Raw genomic sequence first — 16,947 nt, 5'->3', positions numbered from 1 at the left:
AGCAATTTGCAATGCACACTTGCGGCGATGCGTTTAAAAAACGTCAGCCGGGCGCACCGCCGCCACAATGCGGGAGAAAATAAAGCGCTAATGTGCTCGCGCAGACATCTAAATAAGACCTGCCGAGAGAACATAATCTTCCCCTGCCACGTTGCCTCATATATTGTGATGCCTCGCCTTGTTTGTTTTGTGTTCGGCTGCCTGCTTTCAAAAGGGAAATGATGGCGATATTTTCTCGTCAAGCGTAATGGCCTCCCATTTGGAAATCTTAAAAGTCTGCAAGAGGGCCACGCGGTGCATTCAGATAAGCTCCAGGCTCGAGCCGGCTTTATTCTTCAAGACAAAACACTTTTCACGCAACACAAGTGAAAAACAAATAGAGTATTGATGAAACCTCGACCACCAAACAATGAGGAAAGACATATTGCGCATTTAAAACGGTCCTCCAGTGTATTAATAAGTCTGTGCCGTGTTTTTTGTCTCAATAGCACAATGATCAAGAATGATTGGACGCTTTAAACCCTATTTCTTGTCTTGCTGAAGTTAGCTCATTTTAAAGTGTTTGATCGTATCCATTGCCCCATATAACATAATCCTGGACCAATGGTGAGGCCGGCTTTGGTTACCATGACGACCGGCGAATACTAGCAAGAGCAGAGTGATAAAAACAGTAAAGTAGGTGAGGTAAGCAAGTAAGGTAAAACAAATTAAAAAGTTCCCATTGAGACAATTCATACACACTTAAAAGAGTTGGCTCAAGAATAACCCAACAAAGGGTAAAAAATGGACCGATCCTCTACATGGGACGATTTGACCCAACTTTAAGTCACGAAATGGGTCTTTCAACGTAAAACAACTCATAAATATTAGTCAGAATCATTACTCGCGTCAAAAAAATTGGGTCATTTTGTATAAAACAACCCAGAAAGTTGGGTCAAATTGACCTATAAAGTGGATCGGTCCATTTTTGATCCATAATTGGGTTACTTTTGACCCATCTGTTTTTAGAGTGTACACTTAACTACACTGCGTGTATGTGGGTGCACAGGCGCATACAAAATCACATGCAAAATAATTACAGTGGATATAAAAAGTCTATACATCCTGTTCAAATGGTTTTTGTAAACTTTTTTACTTTTTTAACCACTAATGTGACGTAGGTCAACTGTACACTCTAAAAACAGTTGGGTCAAAAGTAAGCCAATTATGGATCAAAAATGAACCGATCCACTTTATTGGTCAATCTGACCCAACTTTCTTGGTTGTTTTATACAAAATGACCCAATTTTTTGACCCAAGTAAAGGATCTGACCAATATTTATGAGTTGTTTTACGCTGTAAGACCCATTTTGTGACTCAAAGTTTTTAGACTGTTTTTAGAATGTAAGTAAAAATAAACAACTGTGCTAAAGTGGTTGCACAAGTGTGTACACCTTTTATAATTGGGACATGTGATATTTTCACAGGTCATGTTTAATGGGAGTCTGTCACCATTTTAAAAGCCTCAGATTAATTTGGGCTGTTCTAGTAGGCTTTTCTGGACATTTCTTCTGTCCAATGTAGGAGATTTCAATGAAACCAAGGTTGAATCTGGCATTTGGATGGGGGTGTGTTGACTTTTATCTATTGCACTTGGTTGTTTACTTTCATTGTGAATGGGAGGTCAGGGCCTACATAGACCCAACTAATTACATACAAGCCACTTAAATGTCAATTTTTCCATAATATGCCTACTGTAAGCAAGATGCCTGTGCAAGATATGAAGATATTGTACGGCCATGGCATTACGAAGTCCCCAGCCAATCAGCTTCCGGCATGCCCCTTGTGCTCTCCCAAGTGCATTTTGTGTGATTAATCCATTTTGGATGTTTTCCTGAAGAGAAAAGGAAGCGAGTCATAAGATTAAATGGGTTCTCGACCTCCTGAGCCACCTAGATGGGTTTACCTCTACAGATGAAACCACTACAATTCCAATTTGACCAACCCACAGCCTAATTGCTGCCAGAAAATGGAACAAACCCAACTGAGGATTGCTTTCTGATCATTTGGCTCTCTTTGATGACAGTAGTGGCAGTATACATTTTATCCCCTCGGTGGCGTCTGCGGGAAAAGACAATGAAGGTAGCAGAGTATTAAGTGCTAAAATAGGAGAACAATTATGAGAGAAAAAAACTCAGAATATTTTTTCACATATACAAGAGGAAAGATGTTATATCTGGAATATATATTTTTTTAAGTTTTTTTTTTTTAAAGTGGTAAATACTGCAATAATGCAGTTGTAATATAAGGAAAAAAAGTGTTTTGTTTGTTTGTTATATTACAAGAACAAAGTCACAATGTTATGAGAGGAAAATAATTAATTAAATAATTTCTTCCAGTGTGGCCCTAATATTTCCAAAAGAGTCCCGCTTGATGAAATCCACTAGTCACGTCAATGGGATGACCAAGTTTGTCGCAGCCGCTTTCGGAGGATGAGAGGAGGGAATCCATTAATTGAACTTGGTGAAGCAATTATGAAATATGCATGCGGAACTTATTGCGTCAGTGGGATAAAAGTCTATTATTGTCCTGGCTGCTGGTTTTAGCATTGATGTTTTAATTGGTGATTTTCGGCGCTCCTTTTGCGAGGGGGCGGTCGTGGAAATATACTGAGAAAGTTTCTAGGACATCTCCGAATGAATGTTCAATCCGAAGCTGGTCACGTACCCAACTGTGCACACACACACACATACTTATAAATATGTTTTGCACTTCAGAGGACGTACAGCATGTTGATTTCAATTCTTGTCTGGGCCCAAATGTAAATGCACCTTGTTTTACAACAAACCCTCGCCACAAAATGACGATTTATGTCGCATAAAGTGGACTTTTTGTCCTCAAAAAGGAGGTGAGTCCCCGCGATGCGCCTGTGTAAACACTTTAATGTCGCCGCTGCAAAAGGAATAGCTGCTGCGAGCACACACAAGCAGAGTTATTGAAATGGAATCAAAAGAGGGAGCTCAGCGACGCCGTTGATTAAACATTAAGGAAGAGATATAATGCCATTTTACCATTGTGAGCTATCCCGGCCTTTTGTGCTATCATTTCATCTCTGCCCTTGAACTCAAAATGCGTGGCTGTCTGACAGGATGGAAGGAATAATGATAATGAATTATGTATATGTCGCAACTTGAATTTGTCTTCGTTCCAACTTTCGCAAAGTTGAGCTGGAGGACCCGCGAGTGTTGTCATGCACCTGACAGGAAAGCCTGCCACTTGTTAAATGGGCTAACGTGAGCCTCGGTGTCTAACTCAGCACGAGTTTACAATGTACAAGACCCTGATCCTGCTCAACGGTACCGACATACTGCTAATTGTGACCGAATTTGAGCATTTTCACCCACCTTCGAATAAAAGCCAATTAAATTGGCTCTCTGTGAAAGAATAACCTGAGTGATTATCCTGTGGCTTGAGGTGTGTTAAGACAGTTGCATGGTATTCGGCCAGTGATCAGAGGTGGCCAGAGTAGCCACAAATTAGGGCTGATCGATTATGAAGAAACTATTAATTCTGATTATATTGATAATAATTGAAATCACGATTGGGATAATCATTTATTTTTTGGTAGAAAACAAGAAAATGAAAATGTCTTTATTTGTTATTTTAAGATAAAATAAAAAGGTGCAAATGTATAAATTAAAACAACTCAAAGAACTCAAAATTACCGCCCGGTGGTATTAATCATCTTTTTTTCCTTCATTTTTATTTTTTTTTACAATTACCCTGATTTTGTAATTGTGGAGTGTAATTAATTGCACAGCCCTACCACAAATAAGATAGAATGTACTTTAGAAATAATGGATTACTTGCACCAAGTTTGAAAAATACCAATTCAGGTGCTTGTACTCTTGTGAGTGATCTTCAAAGTACGGCAGTTTACCACCAGCCTGCTTCGTTCAAATGAACAGACAGAAAAAGTCAAGCGCTTTAACTGCTAGAAAGAAAAGTTAGAAAATGTAATGTGAGAAATGAGCATTTTGCTTCCGATGAAGGTGAGGTGATGTCAAAAGGGCACGAAATGACAAAACAACAATGATACGATGTTTGTGACTAAAACCTATGCTCAGCAGAACAAAGAATTTGATCCTTGCCGAAATGTCTGCTATATACCTTCGTGTGCTGAATAACAACGAACTTGCTCTTTTGTATTCTGTGTATTTGCTATGCTCAAAGCACAGAGACTTAAAAAAAAACTGTGGAAGCTAATTTCGCTATTATCGGAACTCGATTTTCTGGGGTGGGAGGTGGGGAGCACACAGCAATACTCATTTCAACCACCAACCGTTTTATGGAGAATCCGTCACATTATATGTACTATTTATTTGGCAGGTAAACCGCTTCAGTTTTCATGTTCAATCATTTTCAAGGAAGCAGGAACCTAACGGGAAACTATTTTCTTCTCAAACCTGGTGTACGTAGTCCCGAAGACTCAAGTAAAAAGTAGTCAGTCTATATGCATGGCTCAACCTTTTTTTTGTTGGTCTGTCTGTGTTTTAAAAGTAATCCTGGCACATTTGAATATTCTATTTTACAACAGTGATCCCGCTCTCGCAATCAGACTCTTTGCCGTGCAGCTACGTACTTATAGACGTTTTCTTTTTTTTTTTATGGATGCATTTTCATTTCTGCCAGACAGTAAAGAGAGCGTGCGTGGTGCAAGATGAAAAGTCTGCAAAAGGCGCCGCGGCAGCATACATCCACAGAGAGGACACCGGAGCGGTGTCCTATTGATCGCTATTATCTTAAATTCATCTGGGTCGCCATACTAGTTACCATATATGCTAATCTGAGGTCAAGCATGTCTTTTTCTATCCATATGAATGATGTCTAAACTGCAAGCCAGATGCACTCGGAATAATGCACAAGGGAAAACTGTACCCTGGAACATAAAACTGAAGAAATATTTTATTTGACTTCATTTAGGCTATATGCGAATGTTACGTGAATTGTAACATTGAAATTGGTGGTATGGTCAAAAACAACACTGTAAAAAAAAAGAAGAAGTTTTTATAGGAGAAAAACTGGCAGCAGTGAATGAAAACAACTTTACAGAAGCACTTTTACACAATGTACAATAAACAAAATCTGCATGCAAATTTTTACTGAACAAAATAGTATAAAAGCAGCATGTTCTTGGTAAATGATTCATATAGCGCTTCCCTACATTACAAGGCCCTCAAAGTGTTTTGCATTTTGACTGCTCATTCACCTACTGATTAGTTTCATTATCTTGCACATAGATCTTCAATACAGTCACACTGCGGTGGGATCAAACCAACAACATCAGAGTTAAAAGACGACAATGCTACCACTGAGCCACGCCACCCTGTTGTTGTGAAGTTATCGGTAAGAGACTGTTGAATCTACAAGTCTAAAAAGTACAGTTTTATGATATATAATATACGAGTTGTTCTGTAAAGTTGTTTATATTTGCACTTTTTTTCTTTTCTTTTGTACAGAATTATTCTAACCACAGCTGCCAGCTTTTTCCCCTGTAAAACAACAGAATTTATATTAAAGTGTACTGAAAAACTAATAATTAGGACTACAGTATATGACATTTAAAATAACAAAATAAATTTAGTTTAACCTTTATATTCACATGGTTTTAGTGTATATCTAAATATTCTTATCTGTAATATGACTTTGTAAAATGCGAGTTTCTTTAAGGCATAAACAAAATGTACAAAAGAACCTACTGACAAAAAGTGTTCTTCTAACACTGCTATGATGTCATTTTTTTGTTTTACAATTCATTTGTGTTTAAATTGCAGAAATTTGTGAATTCTTAACATTTTCTTACTGTCAAATCAACATTTGTGTTTGGTTTAGACTTTTACACGATATTAATGTAAATTATACAATGCTTCATTGCTTTTGTATTTACAGTTTTTTGATGACACGATTCTACAGACATCTTTTTTTTTTTTTACAGTGAAGTTCTAAATATAGCTCGACCTTGACACATGATTGCAGATGACTGCGGAAAGCGTGATGTGTGATGTTCACGTATAAATACTGATGTCTTAACGTACACTGGGTCTGTATAATATAAGTGCTGCTGTTTTTGGTTAGCAACATTTCAAAGTTTTTTTTTTCATCATTGCCTTCTGTGGATGACTCACCTGGTGACTAATTGTGACATAGAGAGACATCCGCTATATGAGGAAATATGTTATTTGATAAAGTAGTGATTAGCCAGATGCTATAATTTTAGAGATGTATATGACGAGCGTAATTAAACGCATGACATGTTTTTAAGAGACATTTCTCAACAGATATTCTTAGCCAGGCATTCTTCGATTTGACAGACGACCACATTGCAGATTTGTCTGCCTTGGCAGAGGTCTCCGCTATACTGAGTGCCCTTCTACTTGATTGATGTGTATGAATATGATGAATATCTTGGATATCTTGTCACAAGTCAAATATCCCTTGATATTATGAACTTTGAAAGGTGTTTACTATGGGATGCTTGTTAACTGAGCTTTTTCTTCTTCTTTTTTTAATACTACGGATATTTAACACACTTGTTGTGTATTCAATCAGTGTGCTGTGTGTGTGTGTGTGTGTGTGTGTGTGTGTGTGTGTGTGTGTGTGTGTGTGTGTGTCTTGAATGGATGTTCAGGCTGAAGACCCCCACACACACACAATATGGAGCTTAATTAGCATAAGCAGCAACACTTTGACCTTCCAAACTCCAAATGAGCATTAGTGTCAAGATTAAAACGTCTGTTGGTGTACGTTTATTTGCGTGTACCGTTTACCCGGAATACGTTTTACAAATTAAATCCAGGAGGGCATGTCCACGCTTCCGTGTACAAATAAAATTAACTTTGCTTGCGCTTCCATGAAGGAATTAACATACGTTTAATTTGTCGTTTCATATCCACAGTACTGTTCACAGGGCTGTTTCTTTTTTTCCCTTCAAACCAGGTTTACGCTACAAACCTCTGCTATTATTTAACAAAGACGCAAAACAAGTCAATTTTCTGCCTCATCAAGGCTGTGTGGGTGAGTCGCATCCACTTTGATTGACAATGCCTCGCAGACAAAGCACAGAGCCAAGAAGCGAGATTCAAAACATTGCAAAAATCTTAATTGTTCCTTACAAGTTTGACATCCTATCCGACACTCTGCTAAAATAAATCTAATAAGGCGATAGTTAAACCTTCAAAGCACAATGTCAATATGTCAAGATTGAATTCAACTAAGATGCCCTCATGTGCAAAAAGTCATTGAACTCATTGTGCATAAATTGTCAAGCGAGACAATGAATACAATTTATGAAAATGAAATTTCAGAGCGGTGATCATGACACAATTATGCGAAAGTGCTACATATACGCGCACACACTTCTGTACTGTTTGATCAGTGCAATATTGCCAGTAAAAAAAGAGGCAACAAATGTATATTGGAAAGTTAAGTGACCAACCAATCACGGCTCAGCTTCAGAAAAGAGGCGAGCCGTGATTGGTCATTACTGTGATGTCATTCTTAGTCAACAGCAAGTGACAAAATGGCCACCCCCTGAGATGGATGGTGGTTTTTGCCATTTAAACTCATATTACACAAATGCAATAAATAATCAAAATAAGTGTATTTAGACTAGACTACACTAGATTTTGGGGCTGAGTTCCCCTTTAAGAGGCGGTGCCTGTGACATGGGAGTGTCTGCATGTGAATATCTGGGTGAGAGTTGTGGCTGACAGCAGCTTCTGTCTGAGTGTGCTGTACTGTTTTGCTGGGATTTAGTAAACAGCTGAGGAGTGCATTGGTGACTGTGGCTCTCCTTTCCCACATGTGAGGGCATTATAGTAAGTACAAATACAGCAAAAATTATATATACTGTATTATAGTGCGGGAACTAGGGTTGGGATCAAGAAAAAAAAGAAGAAGAATAAATATCGAATCGATTTTCCTTTTTGAGCCTGACATCAATTCATAAAACCATGAATCCATTTTTTAGATATCACTTTTTAATTTTAATTTTTAATTTTAAAGGCCAATTTTTTTGTATCTTACTGTTTACTTGAAATGTACTGTTGACATGAATTTAAAAGTATTTTCTTACATATATGAAAGACCTGTCACCTGACCTTTTGCACTTCAAGACAATTCAGAATCTTTTTTTATTTATATTTTCAATGATTGAATTTGACTTGTAAAAATATTTTCATCTCATCTTTGTTAATGTCAATGTTTGTGTAACACTTAAATGATTATAATACGTGTTACTTTCATTAATAAACTCAATCATTTAACCAGTTATTGCCTTCACGGAATTTAATGTTTGTGGAGTTTTTAATCATGCCCTTGAAGAATTGATCTTCCATAATTAATCAATATCAAATTGAATCAAATTGAAATCGATACCTAGCTTTAGCGGGAACAAAGTATGTATTTATTCATATTTTTTGACATATTAAGTAATATTCACACTTTAAAAAAGAACACAATTACTTTGAAATTGTCCAATTATGAGCATGTAAAAATAAGTGACATTGACATCAGCGCATCATTAGATATTCCATAGATGTTTATTCAATCATGCGGAACACCAAGCGAGGCGTAATATTTTAAACCATGGAAATATCTTCATATAACTCATAACGCCGCCGTTCGTGCAACCGTTTTAATTCGCTTGTGCATAGGAAGCGCCTGTGGCTTGATGAAGTTTGCCCTCAACCTCAATTAAAAGCATAATCATGCCAATAGAACATACACAAGTCCTCGATTATATCAAGGCAGGATTTAATAGACTCCCAGCATGGGTGGGAGCGGTGGCTCAGTGTAATTTGTTACAAGGCGGCACATGGAAGGGAACAGGGAGGAAAAAAAGAAAAGAAAAATGGCTCTGGCTCAGATTTTGTTATATTTTTTGCGCTCCCACCAAACGCCTCCTCTGTCCCCTGAGGTGTTGTTTGACCACTGTAATCACCCCGAGTGTGTGATCTTACAACTGTGTCATATAAATGGCGGGCAACATTTGTTTTTTTTCTTTATCCATAATATATCAGGGATCTACAGTAAATCCTGCAGGCGTGTGCAGGAGAGCGATTTGGGGGGGGGGGGTGTGGGTGGGGGTAACTTGCTAATGGTGTGAGGAATAAAGGTTCAAAACAATGGGGAAGGAATGCGGACACAACACAAATACAGTACACACAAGCAAGCTAAGAGTAAAGGAGGCCGTGCACTGTGGCCCGCTTGCTTGAGAAGTGGTCATTCGAGAGTTTGCCGCTAAGGGGTGCGGTTTAAGCTCGAGTTTGATTGGCCCCTACTCGATGCTATTTAGAGTCATCCGTCGCGCTTACCTGACTCCAAGGTCATCCTAAAACACATTCGGCTCTTCTTTCTCCCGAATGTACATTTATCATCTCTGTTCACCCAGCAGCACCTGAGAGTGCTTCTCTCCTGCAGAGATGAGCAGCAACATGCTCTTACTTCCTGGTGCGGGTTTTATAGCAGGAAGCTGTTCACTAAAAATGCAAATGAATACAAAAAGCAGTCAGAGAATGCAGAATTGATTTGGTACTTACAGCATTAGGCTCATTACCAATGGAGAGTATGTGTGGTCAATAATTCCTATTGGATCTTGAGTCAGTTTTATTATTATTATTGTTGGAATGCTGCTCATATTATTATTATATCAGGCACTTTTTTGCTGTGCGATAACTCCCACATAATAACATCTGATTTACACCGTTCAAATTTCAACTTCAGAAATTTACGAATATGTCGTCTGATTCCACATTAGTTTTTGCACAATTTAACATTGAATGTCAACTTTTCCCCATTCAATGTATTTTTCTAAGTCCCACTTTCCACGCCCACTTCCATACATGCTGTCTGATACTGCTCGGTGGCGCAGTTGACCAGTAACCATGAGGTCGCAGGTTCAAATCCCACCTTTTGACAGTACATTGCAAATATATCCATGGCCATTATATGCGATATGCATGTATACCAACTGACTATCATATCAGGAAATGGATTATAATTTCAATGAAATTGTTATTTGCATGCTATCTTTCAGCATCAGATGACACTTTTCAAAATAAATACGGCATTATCCATGATTTGGGACAAGTTAGGTCAGTGCTTAGAGCAATTGCCTGCCACCACAGAGTACCTGGGTTCAAATCCCGCTTGGACCACATTTTAGAACATTCAATGGTTCGATACCAACTGATCATCATATCAGAAAATGGATTATTATTTCACTGAAATCATTTAAGAACATGCATTCAAATCTTACCATTCAGCTTTTCAGCGTTCCCACGCAATTTCTACAGAAATTGCACTTTGTCTAGTTATTATTATTATTACTATTATTATCATTATTACTGATCGTTTCCATCCGCCATGAAGCAGGTAACAAAATTATGGGTGATGTGGTTGCATGGTTGATCAGAATTATGATTTGAGAATTAGAATTGTGTATTACTCGCCTTACTATACACAAACAGAATTTAACCACGATCTATACTATAGATAGAATCTATGCTACAATTAATTTATACCAGCAATCCCCATCTTTTCTTTTCTTTTTCACCAAATACCTGTTTCACATGAGGCAATATTTCTACAGAGTTGCATAGAAACCAACAAAAACAAATACAACTCAACATTATGCTGAATGTATTTTTTGTACTCAGTTGGGATCTCGGCACTTGTTTCTAGTCGACAAAGCTGGGGTAATGGAACACCTGAAGCGTATTACTTTTCCAGTCTACGGGCTCCAGGTGGCAAAGTGGAACCGTCACTTGCCTATGATTCAGGCTGGCGTGGGTTCGCTTCCCCGCCTGGGAGACCGTGTTTGTGTGTGCCAAAAAAAAAAAAAAACGTTTCCAGTCTACGCCATAATTTTGCTTGGTCGCCATCATCGAAAAACATCCCATATCACAAAGAAAGGATGTCAAAAACGCAGGCAAGGATTTCATTTTTTGGGAGTGGCGATCTCTGGATATTTCCCTTTGATTTTAATCAGGCTTGTCTTGCTTGGTCTATATGTGCGGAAGCAGTTCTGAAAGCTTCATTTCCTCATTTGTTAGTCTGTTGCCAGCTGTTATGCAGATTGGGCTTGTTGCGCGAGAACTACCAGGAGTGATTAAGAAATATTTTAAGTAGGACCTCTGTCGGTGTGTCTTCTTTTTCTTGGAAGTCGTTTGCTCTTCGTCTTCTGCCAAATCATTTTGGCAAGATGAGTGATTTCACATGTGTATGCTGATGAGCATTAATTTTATTTATTTATTTTTCAGTTTCTTTGTGAGGCCTGGCACCAAATTAATAATTGTATTTATTTTTATTTTTTTCAGCATCTCTGCGTGGCCTGGTACCAAATTATTATTGTTCTTTAAAATGTATTTATTTATTTTTCAGTTTATCTGTGTGGCCTGGTACCAAATCAATAATTGTATTTATTTATTTATTTTTTAATTTATTTATTTATTTTACAGTTTCTCTGTGTGGCCTGGTACCAAATCAATAATTGTATGTATGTATTTATTTATTTATTTTTCAGTATCTCTGTGTGGTCTGGTACCAAATGAATAATTGTATTTATTTATTTTTCAGTTTCTCTGTGTGGCCCGGCACCAAATGCCCCACAGTGGATGGGGGACCAAAGGTCTATAATATATCATTTCATTTTAAAACAACCATACACATTCATCTCAAATGGACCACATACAAAGTGACATTTTCAACAGTAAGTCTTGGATATACTGCAGCACATTGACAATACAGTATGTGCATTCCATTGTGGAGGCGTACCTAATGATGTGCCCAGTTCAAAAAGATGTCAACTCCTTTCGTGTCTAGTGTGAACGTACCTTTCATCTCTGTTCACCCCTGCAGCAGCAGGGGAGTGCTCCGGTCTTGCGCAGTTGAGCACCAACACGTCCTCACTTCCACATACCAGCGGGAAGTCGTTCTGTACAAGAGCAGTCAGAGTGGAGGACGAAACAATGAGCACCTTTCAAATGAACAATGTTTACATGACTTAACAGATGTGTTTTGTTTTTGAAAAGTAGAGACAACAAAGTGAAAATCCTCCCCCATTCATGCAGGCTGATGTGATACATATACCCGGTCTGATGATGGTGATTCATCTTTTCGCTCTTTAATCTCCTTTTCATCATCATACATTTCAATTTCAACATATGCAAGTAATGCCACGCCACTGGATGCAGCAGCCATGTAAGAAAACTGTAAGAAACAAGTAGGGGTGTCAAAATGAGTGCGTTAATTTTGAGTTAATTTAACGTTCCTTTAATGCTACAAAAATTTTTTTAACATGCAATTAATGACCGCCTCTTGCTTGGAAAGCCTGTACTGGAGGAATTCAAGTCGCAGCGCAGCAGACACATCCACGTCAAAATTTTGCAGTAATAAATGTAATAATAATGCATATATTTGTGGAGACTGGGGGTTAAGTTGTATTTTACAAATTACAAAATGTGCAGAATTTCACAAGTTACTTCATGTTAAAGATTAGGTAGCTCTTAATATAAAAAGAAAAATGCACCAAGCTGTCCCCAATGTCTTACAAATGCAATTATGCCATCTAGTGGCAGAAAAATGACCAACGCAAATCAATATCACACTTTTTTTAATTTGACCTCAATTTTATCAATTATGCAATTACTGTATCAATGACTAAACGATGCAGCCAAAAATTATATTCTTTTTCCACTTTTATGTTAACAAGAGTATGAAAACTATTTTATTGTACATTTAGAACAGATATAAAATGTGTGAGTTAACTATTGAAGTCATGCGATTAATTACGATTAAACATTTTGGTCGTCTGACACCACCAGAAACAAGTGCAAAAGCTGTTTTCCGCCATTGGTAGTATGAGTGACTGTTTAAAAATCCTGCCATTTGCTGAATTTACATAAACAGCTAAAACAAAATTGTTTGTCAATATTCAGTTAAATTGGTCTTGTGTTTAGGGGGGCTTTTATGAATATAAAACAGTCAAATATGTCCTGTAAATCTCTTAAACTGTTTTGTCTAGACACAGCTAATTTCATTTATTTTATCCTCGGGAAGAAAATAATAATACAAAACTACATTGGCACAACACTGTAAAAAGCAGGTCTGATGGGATAAGTTAGATAACATTATTGATGTCAGTTGATTTTCACATTCTGGGAAAATGTTTTGAAGATTTTTCACCAATCATAAACCAATTACAGTACTGTTGTTACAAAACAAAGTCAAAAAGTTGCACACAAAGCAAAATTCCAATAAAAACAACATCATACTCTAGTTGCATTAAAAAAAGAAATATTCTGAAGAATCCTGTCTTAAAAAAAAGAAAAATTGCACTCAATTTAATATTTAATTTAATATTGATTTCAATTGATGGTGCCTTTTCACATTCTGGGAAAATGTTTAAGAATCAATCATAAACCAATTATAGTCAAGTTACCTTAACACAACTGTCGTCAGAAAGTAACACACAAAGAAAACCCAACAAACCATACAAGTCAGACAAAAACGACCTAATTGACCGTCGTTATTGTTTTCACGCCTAAATAATCTCGCCGGTGTATTATTGTGTATACCACATTTTAGCATCCCCTGCTGCTGGCTGCATGGCCGAATATTAAACCGAATAGTCCGCATTTTACAAGCCGGCTGACTAAAAAAGACAGGGTTGATTATTGCTGTGTCTTTATAACCACTGCGCCACAACATCAATGAGACATTGATGTCCTGTTTTTCAGAGAACTTAATAAAAGTAATTAAAAATATATATAGAATGCAAAGTCACTCGCAGCTTTTGACTTTTTTTTATTTATGTGTGTGTGTGTGTGTATGTGTGTTTGTAGCTTCGTTTTATGCATAAGCTGCTACTAAAGAGGAAAAAACATTTTGGTCCTTGTGTCGAACTGGTGTTGCACAGCAAAGGCGGGACACAAACAGGTGCCCCTTTCGAGATTGTGCGCAGCAGAAATGAACCGTTTTGCAAACGCTATGCTGTGCTCCTCTGACTTTGTTCAGAGTTTATGGAATGTGCACAAGTGCAGTGTGGTCACTTAAAAGTCGAACACTTGCAAATTCAACCAAAATATAGGCGAAAGTCGAGGATAGCATTTTGACTTTCCTTAAATTAAACGGAATTTGAATCAGAGCTGTCAAAATTATTGATTAATCAACACGTAATCGATTATCAAATAATTGACAATTATTTCAATAATCGAGTAATCGTTTGCAGCCATCTTTATTTATTTAAAATTCACTGATTTCTTAGGTCGTTAATGAAAGAAGAATGATTATCTTCTGAGTTTAATCAAAATAAGACATTTGCAAACATCTGTTTTTACTTTGGGAAACAATGACCGGACTGGTAACATAGTACAACATCAATCCCCCTTTTTTTCTAACCACTATACAAATTCGAATTAGAAAATAAACACCAACTCATTCACTCCCAGCCATTTTCACTGAAGCAACCCCCTTCGCTCTTTCGGCTGCTTAATGGATTTTGACTTATTTTGCAAGTCCCACAGAATATTGTGTTCTATTGCTATAAAAACATGGAACCTACTAAAATAAAGATTAGAGTCTCTTCTTTCATCAGGAAAAACAAGTATATTTATATCCGTTTTTGTTTTGCATTAAACTATAGCTAAGTTTCATCATTATTCACAAATCTGTTGAAAACACTGGTGAAAAGAGCTTTTTGCAACATGGCCCTGGTTGATCTCTTATACTCTGCTGCCTCCTGCTGGCCGTTTTTTTGTAACAATTACCATTGCTTTAAGCGACCTCTTCAGGTCAAAGGCTTCATCAAAGCCTTCTGTATGCTCGAGCATAAAAAACGTATAAATATGTTTTTGGGACACTGGTAATATTTAAACTAGAACGTAAAAATACTTTAGTAATACACTTTAATTAATGCTCCCCCCCCCCTTTTTTTCCCCTTATCATATCGTTTCTTGATTTTAAGCCTCCCAAAAGCAAATGTGAGGTTTCTTGACTGACAGCATTGCAGAGTGTGTGCAGAAGGAGAGAATGAGAGTGAGTGAACTGGAAAAGAAGTGTGATGGAGGGAAGATGGATCCTGTGCTTTCAGTGGAAAGCTGTCACAAGTGTCCTCAGCAGCTGTAAATATGTCTCACACACGCACACAGGCCCAGACAAGAGTTCCCACACCCAAGTGTGCCACTTTTCTATCTCCCCGTGCGAAAGAGCTCAGAGGAGGCGGGGCCACGCAGGGATCCCTTCAAATGAATCCGAAAGGGAACGCTTCAAGCCAAGCCATTCTCAGCAGGAAGGGAGAGCCGAGAGCGAAAACCTCCCCTCACACTTTTACTTCCTGTCAGATTGTAACCGGGTGTGTGTGACCGGGATCGCGTTACTTCTTTGCCAACGGTTGTTCTTTAGACACCTTGTGGCTTATTTCGCAAGTGGACTCAATGCATGGAAAACACGAGTCCTAAACTTTTGAGCTCATAAGCTCCAAGTACGATCGCAACTTTTTTTATTTACAGTTTGTTTAGCTGAAAATGTCTGCAAGTTATCGGAGCCAAAATGATTAATTGTGCAACGTCAACATCTCACTTTGCAGGCAAATTAAATGTGATCCTTCATTAACTCGTGACGTTTCAATTCCAAACAAGCATGTTGGAGGCATTCAGCCATTCTCCAATAAAGATTCAGGAAGCTCCATGCAAAAAGTGTGCAAATGTAGGGGAATAAAGCTGGATTTTGTGTGAGAAGTAATGCGGGGACATTTTTGAGTAAAAACCAAACAAAGAAAACTGTCATTATTAACTCATTCACTCCCATTTTCACTGAAGCAACCCCCTTCACTCTGTTTTACTGGATTTTGACTGATTTTGCAAGGCCCACAGAATATTGTGTTCTATTGCTATAAAAACATGGAAACTACCAAAAGAAAGGAATCAGGAAAAAAAAAGTAAATTTATATCTCTTTCCATTTTGCAGCAATTAGCATTAGAAGATAGCCAGGTTTCATCATTATTCCGCTATTTAGAATTGTGAGTACGGTAAATTAGCTTTTTTTCAACATGGCCCTGGTTGAGCTTTTTTGCTCTGCTGCCACCCGCTGGCCGTTTGTGTAATAAATCAGTCATAATGACTATAATCATCAGCAAAATTAGCATTTTGTGGTCAAAATGTCTGTGCTTTGCCTTTACACAAGAGCAGTGTTTTTTGTGCACTTGTACTGAACCACTTTCCCAGGTAAAGTTTTTAGCTTGCCTTAGCGCTCTTCCAAAGTGCTCATTGAAAGTCCTTCAGTCTGCATTAATGGATTTCTGTGGCTGCGCGGACACCCCAGAAAAGACTGCCAACGTCCCGTATTGCATCCCTGGTGAAATTCACAGGTGATGCAAAACACTTACGAAGACCGTATGGCAACGAGGGAGCGGTATTATCATTCATCTGGAAAAGTGTAATAAGTCAGATTTTCACTCCAGAATTTTCCAAAGCGTAAGAGTAAGAATTCTTGGGACCTGTGGGAACTCCGTTCCAGCATCAGATGCGGGTGACTATTCCGTTTGTAGCTCCTTGCCGTGCATCTTATTTGAGTGGCTGAAAATACAGGCAGCTTTATATTCAGGATGAAGGCTGTGTCTCTCCATTAGGAGGACCTGCATCATGAGCGAGCGCCTCCTGTGTCCTTGGAGGCAGCTGAATGCCAGACGGAACCTGCAGCTCCTCTCCAAATGAGACGGCCCGACTTCACAGGACTAATGGCGCATTTTGTAAAGTCGCCGTAAAAGTCACAAGTACATTGCACTGGGTAGTCGCCCTTGCGGGGTCAACGCTTAAATCCTGGAAGTACGCTAGTGTATTCCTGTTAGACGTCAAGTGCAGCAGCAGAGCTAGCTGGACAATAGATACATTTCATGTTGGTCAATTCTA

General features: G+C 38.1%; 1 protein-coding gene across 2 annotated transcripts in view; it reads right to left on the bottom strand.

Moving 5' to 3' along the window:
* Window positions 1–16,947, bottom strand: part of LOC147163560 (E3 ubiquitin-protein ligase NEURL1-like) — an 84,033-nt gene that overhangs the window by 54,574 nt on the left and 12,512 nt on the right. For both annotated transcript variants that reach the window (XM_086092320.1, XM_086092319.1), the window contains 2 exons: window positions 11,874–11,974; window positions 9,354–9,518 (listed from right to left, as the gene is read on the bottom strand). In XM_086092320.1, coding sequence (XP_085948446.1) covers window positions 9,354–9,381 — 28 coding nt within the window. In that variant the 5' untranslated portion in view covers window positions 9,382–9,518; window positions 11,874–11,974. The remainder of the gene's footprint in view (window positions 1–9,353; window positions 9,519–11,873; window positions 11,975–16,947) is intronic.

The sequence above is a fragment of the Leptonotus elevatus genome, chromosome 13 (genome assembly GCF_054856555.1).
Source record: "Leptonotus elevatus isolate MCC_2025b chromosome 13, RoL_Lele_1.0, whole genome shotgun sequence".
NCBI lineage: Eukaryota > Metazoa > Chordata > Actinopteri > Syngnathiformes > Syngnathidae > Leptonotus > Leptonotus elevatus.
This window is presented reverse-complemented; position numbering and strand designations above follow the sequence as displayed.